Source organism: Hesperophylax consimilis, chromosome 2, assembly GCF_061612785.1.
Source record: "Hesperophylax consimilis isolate HC1 chromosome 2, BYU_Hcon_1.0, whole genome shotgun sequence".
NCBI classification, from domain to species: domain Eukaryota; kingdom Metazoa; phylum Arthropoda; class Insecta; order Trichoptera; family Limnephilidae; genus Hesperophylax; species Hesperophylax consimilis.
In genome coordinates, this window is record NC_142837.1 from 9593745 (window position 1) to 9604309 (window position 10565).

The 10565-nt window shown below is 35.8% G+C and overlaps 1 protein-coding gene across 1 annotated transcript in view; it reads left to right on the forward strand.

Moving 5' to 3' along the window:
* The window catches only part of LOC149425674 (uncharacterized), a 32766-nt gene extending 25933 nt beyond the window's left edge, over window positions 1-6833 (forward strand). Inside the window, exon 15 of the mRNA XM_089644370.1 lies at window positions 5779-6833. Within this exon, the coding sequence (XP_089500496.1) occupies window positions 5779-5911 (133 nt within the window). The 3' untranslated portion in view covers window positions 5912-6833. The remainder of the gene's footprint in view (window positions 1-5778) is intronic.
* Window positions 6834-10565: the final 3732 nt, after the last annotated feature.

The following is a 10565-nucleotide window of genomic DNA, read 5'->3' on the forward strand; positions in this document are numbered from 1 at the left end:
CACACAACATCAGGGTGTTTTTAAGGTTTTTTTTTGTGGAACAATTTTACGCTGCTGTAGAGAAATGTTAAATTGTTTTTGTTTACGATTGGTTAATGGACATTTTCACCATTTAAAGTGGGCGCATTTTCACCTTCTAAATTGGGCACATTTTCGTTGATGCCTATGATCTTCATTATATATTTTTTTTTACAGCGGAGACGGTTTACACGTAGTTCCCGTGAGCACTTAGGCCATAGGCCTATTGTGCTATCTCCCATTTTACCTCAATCCTTTAACAACAACCCAGTCCCTTTAATAAAGTTCACCAGGGTTGTTATTGGGTACGTGGCTATGTCTTCTGGTTCTACTGTATGTCTCCCCAGGTATCTGAGCCTAGTTCCCACCAGGGCAGGACATTGGCACCATAGGTGAATTGGAGTCTCTTCATCCTCTTCACATTTCCTGCATCTATTGGTGTTTTCCACTCCCAATATCTGCATGTGTCTCCTGAGATGGCAGTGTCCCGTTAGTAGTCCTACCAGTTCCCTCAGCGAGTTTCTGTCCATATCAAGTAGTTTCTTGGTTCGTCTAGGGTCTGGTCCTTTTATTTGAGTACTTTGGATTGTCTCATTCCAGGTGCCCTCTCCCATTCTTTGCGGTGCTGGGATTTGACCCACCTATCTTCGATATTAAAATCAGGATCCATAATGGAATCATCCGAATGACTGCAAATAGTAGGTATGAAATATCGGGTCGTATAATCTAAACAACCTCAAATGATTTCCCATTTTCAACATATCAGATTGTGAGTCTGGGTATTTCGACATCAACACAGTGTTATCAGAAATGTTTTGGTAATGAACAGATTCTCCTGCAGATGATTCATGATCAATTGAGGTCTCACTTACTAAAACTACTGAAGTACTTTCCATCTCATCTCAGGGTTCACTACTCTAGTTGTTAAAACACAATCATTATTTGTCCTGGAGTACTCATTAATTTTACTAAACATATCCTGTTGAAATTCCGAAAACAACACATTATTGTCATTACGATTAGAAATGTTTTGTTGATAGACAGAAACTTCAGACTTCCCGGGAGCCATAGGAACTTCACTTACTAAAACTAGGAACTTTCCATTCTTCTCTTCATTTATTGCAATGAATTTGTCACTATCTCAATATTAACATTGTTTTGTGCAGATGCCACTATTTAACGTAGTTTTGTGTAGATGCCCCTATTTAATGTAGTTTTATGTAGACGCAACTATTTAATCATAGTTTTGTGTAGATGCCACTATTTAACTTAGTATGGTGTAGACTCTACTATTTAACGTAGTTTTGTGTAGATGCCACTATTTAATGTAGTTTTATGTAGACGCAACTATTTAATCATAGTTTTGTGTAGATGCCACTATTTAACGGTAGTTTTGTGTAGATACCACTATTTTTTGATGAGTTAAGGAGGAAAAAATGGTTATTTCTCCAAAATCATAAAAATATACCACCTTTAAAAAAATTTTGATGATATATATTGTACTGGCGGCAAGAAAAATGGATTCAACTCATTTTGCGAAAAATTGGAGTTGCCACTTTCTTCACAAGGATGGCAGCATACTAGTTTGTAGCTGGCTTCACAGATTTCAGCAAACTTTTTCCAAATTAAATATATGGAACAGTTATGTTTTATTATATTAAGTGGATATTTCAAAGCTACATCCATAGCCCATGATGGAGATGATGTTGCAAGTTGAAAATTGTTGAGCTTTGAGCTAGAGCAGCGGTTTACAACCTTATCTGGCTCACCGCCCACTTTTTAAGTATATTTTTCTTCAACGCCTGGTGTTTACCTCCTCAAGACCAGCCGGCCCTGTTAGACAACCGCAAAACGCCAGAAGCGAGCAGAGACGAAGCACACCCAGTGCTTATCATTCACCAAGCACCGGGTACGGGAGGCAGACCTACTACTAGCACACAGAAAACGAACTACTATCATCACTATCGACCGTAAAGGAGCTTATCGGCAGCCAGCTTGGACTCTCTCGATCCACCGCCTTGCGCTGCTGTTTGGGAGATGGATTCATATGTCTGTCACTCCTGGACACATTGACTCCCAGATTCCTTTTTCCCTCCCAGAACTTTCTCTCCTTTCTTTCCCTGAAAAGACCCTACACACATCATCCCCAAAGATGACATAGGCTCTGAGGGATTTTTTTTCCTCAGGGCCTTCTGTGTGGAGCTAATGAAAAATAAAATGTTTTGAAATATCACAACCAACCGATTGGTAGCGTAGTAGTTATTGATTTCCACTTGGGCATTGCAGGTTCAATCTCTGCTAGTTTAGTCCTCCATCATTGCATATTTGGAAGTGAGATTATTTATAACCCAGAAATGTTGCTTTCTAATCATATATTTTTTAAAAAATATTATCATTACAACAAAAATACTATTATCCATCTGTAATACCTAATCGAATGGTTCAAATCTAAGATTCTTGCAATAGTGTACCTCTGACTGAATTCATTAAGAAAATGTTTTTTTTTAATTCTTCTGACCGCCATTTCAGTCCTTCACCACCCCCTTGCAGCTTTTCACTGCCCCTACCGCCCCCGTTGGGTATCACTGAGCTAGTGACTCTAGACAGAAAATGCTGTGCAAATTTCGTGATGCCAGAGAATTCCATTTGACATGAGTATTTACTGTTTCAGAAAACATATTACTATATAATAGTCTCCATTTGAAATAAATTCTTTGTAAAATTTTTACGCATGCATATATGTACTGTTTTTTTTTTATTTTTTATAAAAATTAATTTTTTAACCTGTCCGGGAGTATGGACGGAATTGAACGTCAACGTGCGCTTTCGCCAAAGGAGTATGGACGGCCATTCACGTCAAGCATCGCAAACTAAAATTTGGCGCCACTTTGCTGTAAATGTGCATCGTACTGCCATCTGTGGACCTATTCCTACAACTTTACACCATTTTAAAACACTTAACTTCATTATCGACAGAGATATAGGCAGTTATTCATTTATGATGACGTCACACATACAAATTCGAACGTAAACAGAAATCTGCAACCGTTGATTTCGGCGCGCACGTGTTTTGATGATTTGCTTGCGGATTTTTAATAGTTTGTTGGTATATCTAGGCAATACAGTTTAAATTTAATGTGTTTTTAGTGAGATTATGAGTTAATAGCGAAGTGCATGGCATTGTGTCAACACATAATTTTTATAGTTTTGAAACTTCTAACCTTTCTTGTGACGTATCCTTGTGTAAAACAGTATGAAAATAATTTTTTTTGTGTTTTGTGAATTTTTAAGCATTCTGATCGACGTATTTAACCTTTTTTCCTTGTTATTTGTATTTGTCAGCGAGAAATTATATTAATTTGTGGTGATTTTTCTTAACGAAATCATACTATTTAAATCTTCAAAAACCTACAACCTCTAACCTTTCTTGTGACGTATCCTCGTGTAAAACAGTATTAAAATAACTTTTTTGTGGTTTTGTGAATTTTCAAGCATTTTGATCGACGTGTTTAATCTTTTTTCATTGTTATTTGTGTTTCTCAGCGAGAAGTTATATTAATTTGTGGTGATTTTTCTAACGAAATCATACTATAAAAATCTTCAAAAACCTACTGAAGATGGATTTACGAGATGATGAAATCACTGATATTTTGATGAACAGTGACAATGAAGACGAAAATATCGAAACCATCGATGACCTGACATTATTCTCCGATGGTTCCTCTTCTGATGACGAGGAACCCGTTGCCGTAGAATCCCAACCAAGTGCTAAACGGAGACGAGAAGAAGCCAGGATATGGAATTATACAAATTTCATTCCAACACTGCACAACTTCGATGATTTTCAGTCCGGTATAAAAACGCACGTTAATTTGGAGGACAGTTATCTCGAAATGCAACTTTTCCAACTGTTTTTTACCAAAGACATTATGAACACAATTGTTTCTGAAACAAATATTTTTTCAAAATCCGCATCCCAGAACGTATCCGCATGGTCAAAAATAAAGAAATGGGTTGACACTACGGAGGAAGAAATGTACGTTTTTCTTTCCACCATAATTTTGATGAGTCTTGTTGGAAAAAATTGCATTAAGAAATATTGGACCAATAACCCCATAATAGAGACACCATTTTTCAAAAAATTATTTTCTCAGGATCGTTTTTTACTTATCCTGAGAAATCTCCATTTTGCAAGTCAATGCTCCAACAATGACAGACTTTTCAAGATTAGGAGCATTTTGGACCCACTGAGAAAAGTAATGAAGGAAACCTTTTATCCTTACCAAAATTTGTGTATTGATGAAAGTTTGTTGTTGTGGAAAGGAAGGCTATCTTTTAAAATTTATATACCTTCAAAAAGGCACAGATTTGGAATAAAAATTTTTGTTTGCTGTGATGTGAAAACGGGATACGTATTAGATATTATAATTTATACCGGCGGTGAATCAGACATCCAAAGTCATCCCAATGTTGGAATATCGGGATCTGTGGTTTTGACTTTGCTTAAAGATTATCTTGGCTGTGGGCATCGTCTGTATGTAGATAACTGGTATACTTCACCCGCTTTATTTGACTGCCTTTTTGAAAATAAAACTAATGCTTGTGGGACGGCAAGAACCAATCGGAAGCAAATGCCTAAATTGGATATGAAAATTAAAAAAGGAGACGTAATATCGTTTAATTCGCAAAACCTAATGGCATTGAAATGGCGAGATAAACGGGATATTGTGATGTTGACGAATATTCATGCCAATAATATGATGGAAACTACAAAAATTGACTACACTACAGGAGCTAAAAAACATAAACCTGAAGCTGTAGTGGATTACACAAAGAATATGGGAGGTGTTGATAATGTAGACCGAATTCTCGGATTAGGAGCAGTTGGCCGCAAAACAATTAAATGGTATAAGAAAGTATTTTTCCGGCTACTAGAAATATCAATAATCAATGCGTTTTTCATGTATCGCTCCGTGAAATCCAAAGAAACCACATTTGAAGAATTTAAAGAGAAACTTGTCACGCAGATGGTTGAAAAATATCACACTCCACGAGCATCATCATCAGGGGGTAGGCGAGGAAACGACAATCCCATTAGGCTTACAGAAAGGCATTTTCCACAGCCAGTTCCACAAACAGAGTGCAAAGGCAGCAAAGCACAACGTCGTTGTTTTGTGTGCAAGCACACATCAATAAGGAAACCTCAAAGAAAAGAGACAAGATACATGTGCTATGAGTGTGATGTTGCTCTTTGTGTACATCCGTGTTTCATGGATTTCCATACAAAAAAACAGTATTAATTAAATACTAATTTATGTAGATAGTTTAAAATTTTCTCCATATACTTTCCAATAATAGTGCTAAGTGAAAATAATTGTGTTGCATACATTTTTTACCGTTTTGTTCCTGTGCCAATGGTTTGTGACTCCTAAAAAACAATCCCGGTTTTTTTGCTATAAAATCTGAAAATGGTGAGTAAGATTTTTTTAACCATTTTTGGGTCATTGATACTATCATTATGCATACATTTAAGCAAAAAAATATTTTTTTTATTTAAAAAAAAAAAACTCACTCCCGGGAGCACGGCCAGTATCACGAAACTTACTCCCGGAAAGGTTAAGGAAAGGTGATACTAAAGAATTATTTGAAGTACGTATGTACATACATAGATAATAATATGTATATTTTGACTTCTGTAACACATGCGACAGTGTTTAGTTGGTTAGTTCAGTCTAAGGAACAATTTGTTTTCTTTTATAGGCTCCAACAGATGCTGCTGATGGAAGAGAGCCACCTGCAGCAAGACCACCTCGCCCTGCAGAGCCTCAAGGGAGACGTCCGCTCTCTGAACCACCCAGTCAACCATCTGAAGGATAGCAAACACGGAACATAGCACACTCTACATTGGGGAACAATGCAGCCAATGTAACATCAGCAGTACAGATGACAGAATGGGTTGATTTGCCGTGTTTGGCACACTTTTTGAATTTGGTTGCGGAGAGTGGATTTAAAAACAATCATCGAGCACTTCCATAGTAGCACGTGGCTACCGTTAAACTAAGGGCATCACAGGCCCAAATGAATAAAGAAAAACAACCATTAAAGTTGAACAATAATATTGTTACTCGATGCAATTCTGCATTCTAGATGTTCCAACGGATTTGTCAAATCCAGGAATCTGCAATCTTGGAATGCATATAACAGCGAGAGCTCTGCACAATTTTAAAACCATTAGAACAAATTAGTGTGGCAATGAGGGCACAGAAACATGTGTCGGTATCAAAGGTAAGTCATGGTTCCATGATTAATGATTGCTTTAGCCTTTGCAACACTGATCTTTTCAATGCAATCTATCACATCACGCGGCACAATGTACATATGTGTTTTTTTTAAACTTCCCGGATCGCGTATTATGCGACAGCCGCGTAGATCAGGTTAAAGTAAATGCATACTACTTTCAAGATGGATTTCTTAATGAGCGTTTCCTTCAATAATGGGAAAAAACACAATTCTTTCCGGAGCAACTTTTTTGAACCCACAGTTTAAGTAAAAGTGTTTCCAAGACTAGAGTTAAAGACCTTCTGATAATAGCTGAGATTAACTAATGTTTAAATAATGCAAATATATATTAATAAAATGAGTGAGGAAACACCGTCTGAACCCCGTCCCCAAATTCAGATGTTGATTACGTAAGTTATTTTAAGGATTTAATATTACGGTAGTAAGTACATATTATGAATTCACTATTGTACAAAAAGTATGTTATTTTGTTGTATTTGTAAAATTGTTACTTTTATTCCTCATTTCAAAGTAAATTATGCATATATATTTTGAATTATAAATAGCAAATGTGATATTGACTTAGTATTTAATTACACACCCAAATTTATAAATATTTAATTGAAATAATGTTTATTACAGATTTATGTAATCCTATTACAATAAGAGAGGGTACCCAAAAGAAACCGAATTGATGTTGCAGGGAGTTTAGTTGTTTGGTACCGGGTTCTGCCGGTAGGGCCTTCCCTTTCCTCACTCATTATGCTAGGCACTATGTGGAGAAGTCGTCCCTTCGGCTGGTGTAAATTTTTGCGATGGCTGATTTTTCTGAACAGCGCGCGATTGTAAAGTTTTGAAAACTGGCACAGAAATTATTGAAGTGTTAAAAAGGACCTAGAAGGATGATGTTACGGGGAAAATTAAAATTTGAGAACCACAAATGTTTGTGGTTCTCAAATGAAGAACCAACTCTGAATGGAAAAAAACAAATCAGCATTTTTTTTTATCTATTCACTTCTAAATACAGTTTATAGTATACATATTGACATTGGGTGCAAGTAATACAGATAGATGTTCCATATATAAAACGTGGTAGTAGAATGAATGTGATATGCAACTGTATATACATGATTGAAGCTTAGGTAGTAATGTTCTGTAAATACCTCACTAGGAGAACTTGTGCCGAGGTGTTCGCATGGGTGTTATTATGCCGTCATAGGTGGAAATACAATATCCTCCTTGGGAGTCTCCACCGTAGTTCCACCCATGGTGGCAGTATTTTAAATTATTAGGTTAGAAGTTGTGTGGACATCTTCATCATAATATTATATAGACACAATGTAGTAATTTGAAGCAAGTTACGTATCAAAATGTTCTATAGATACACTGTAGTACAAGAGTATGGATAAATTCACAGACATAGGAATTAATAGACGAGAAGATAATGACGAGGGGTAAAATCAACTGTTGAAGAACGAAGGGCGTAAGACTGACTGTGATTCGTCAATAAATCAATCTGACAGTAAATAGGCATCTCGCATTATAATATCACCATTTACTTCTTAAAAGTAAAATCTGCTTTTGAATGAATAGACATTTTTACATGGGAGCGCAAATTACTCGCCACGTTATGAACAAATTCGGCAAAATAATTCGGTTCTATTTTCAGAGTCGAATATTTCGTTTAAGTATTTAGTTAAGACACTTTTATAAATGTTCATAATTTACTTCCCAGCAACCAACCAGCTTTGTGTTTCGCGTCCAGACGTTTCTCGATGTGATAGTATATGTTTCTAAAACTGATCTATATTATACGATGTGAATATGCTTAAAATAAAGTAAAATAATGCTTATATATGGAATGTAATACGACAATTGGGTTTATTCTCTTTTTCACATCTATTTTTACAAGTTTTCATAGTACAAGTCAACATTTTGCCGTGTTATTTCGTAAAATGAACCGATGATGCCTCTACCATAGTTCGCACAAGAATGATGACGTCACGTTTTCAAATTTCACTTGAGGCCATACGCGAGCACAGCCGGCTCCAATGGAACCGGTATGGGGAGTGGGGATAATACGCTTTTAATCACTTAGGGCAGGTCTACTAATATTCATATGTCTATGGATAAAATGTACAAATGTAGAACATGATTTAAACTTTGTTATATATAAGTAATGAAAAGAAAAGTAAGAAATATACATGAAAGGAACTTAATGAGCTGTTAAGCTGAGAGGGAAAAAAAGCAAAACAGAAGTTATATTACAGTAAATTGTATACTTCAAATAGTGTTCCTTTAGATTTTATCCAGTCTGTGGTTTGTTTTTTTTTAGTTGATGTCTTGGTGAATTATCAGCAGGTTGTTTATTTATTTATTTATTTGTTCACGCCTTGACGGCTTTTACATGCAAGGTAAATCATACAGGAGCATTATAACAAGTATATAGCATCATAAGAAGTATAACATAGTAAATAAAATAATAAGCTGAGCATGAAAGACATAAGTAGGCACAACACAGGTAGGTATTAGTATACGATAAGTAAATTGTATATTGTATAAAGGAGTTCAACCAGCAAATACTTATTTGGGCTCAGGCTACAGTACATTCAGCAATTATAATTGTCACAATATTACACAAAACATAATTACAAACATACTCGAAGCATACCGGTTGGCAGTGGTGTAAAACATTTTCTAGCGATTTATAAAAGTAGGTAATATTCTTGTAATTTAAAATATATAATTTGTTTTTTTTTTTTTTTTTTTGCTATTATAAATGTACGTAAGTTTGTTATTATTATGACAAAAGTAAAAGGTACACAACAATTACATACAAAAAGAAGTAGGTATTATGCAAATAGTTACAGAGTATTAAGTTTGTTATTGTTAACAATCAACAGGATTTTCGCTAATATCTGCATACATATACTCTTTTTAAAGGAAGCGATGTTTTTATTAAAACATATACATATCAACAGAGCATGTTTCATTCCCCACACGATGCAATCTCTGAAGACAAGAGTTGAACATAAAATTAGTGCGAGAAGCAACTATATTGAATGGAGCATGAAGTCCAGTGTTGTACTTATTGGGAACATGATAATTTATCATATTAACTAGTTCAGGGCTGTCCAAATAACCGTTGATAATTTTAAATAATAATAAAGCATCACAGATTTTTCTTCTCTGTGATAATTCAGGTAGTTTAAGCAAGTGCATTAAATAATTATAATTTAAATTTTCTAATGGAATATGTAATTTGTAATTTATATGCCTTAAAAATTTGTGTTGTATTCTTTCAATTTTGTGTGAGTGTACATTGTATAGAGGCGACCAGAGAGAGGAATTATACTCAAGAATGCTTCTGACAAGTGTAATGTACAATGTTTTGAGTGTATTAGTATACATTAGATCTTTGGACGTTCTTAATACAAATCCGAGACATTTAAGTGCTTTATTCGTGATTGCATCGATGTGGGGGACGAATGTCATCAAAAACGACACCCAGATCTTTTATTAATGTTACAAGTTTTTTCATTTCGTCACTGAAAATTCTTCTGACTTTTCTCGTATCCAGGACAGCTGCTTTCACCTCATCATCCGAGTTGTAATGATTACCCATGAGGTCTCTCTTGAGTAGAGGAAAAAAATACAAATCGCAAGGCGCAAGATCGGGGGAATAAGGAAGGTGTGGAATCAGTTTGAACTTTGGGTTTCGTAGAGTTGTGAAGTTTGTGGACGAGCGTTGTCTTGTTGCCAGATTATTAGCGCCAGGCTGCCTCTAACATGAGAAACTCGACGTCGGAGGTGTTTTAGAGTCTGTATGTACAGAGAAATATTTTCAGTTGCCCCTCGTTTCAGATAATCGGTCACTTAAACTCGGTGAGCATCTTAAAACTTTTTCGCCTGAGGAGAAGACGGATGTCGATATTCAGGGCTATGTCTTTTCTTGTTTCCAACAATTATGGCTTTTTCAGGCTCGCAACAACGTAATTTTACTACAATTGATTTTCAGTAGACCTATCAACAGCATCATCACAATAGGCTGTTGCCTTTAATCGACGATGAATCTCTAAGAGTCACCTTTTCAGCAGTTAAAAATTCGAAAACAGCACGCTGTTTACCTCGCGTTGACACAGCACTAGAACAAGCCTCCATACTTCTGCTTCTCGAAATACACTGAATCATATATAAACCACTCACTGCACTGAATGAACACAACGACCCCAAACCTACGCATGTGTATTGCGGGGGGATGTTCCCTC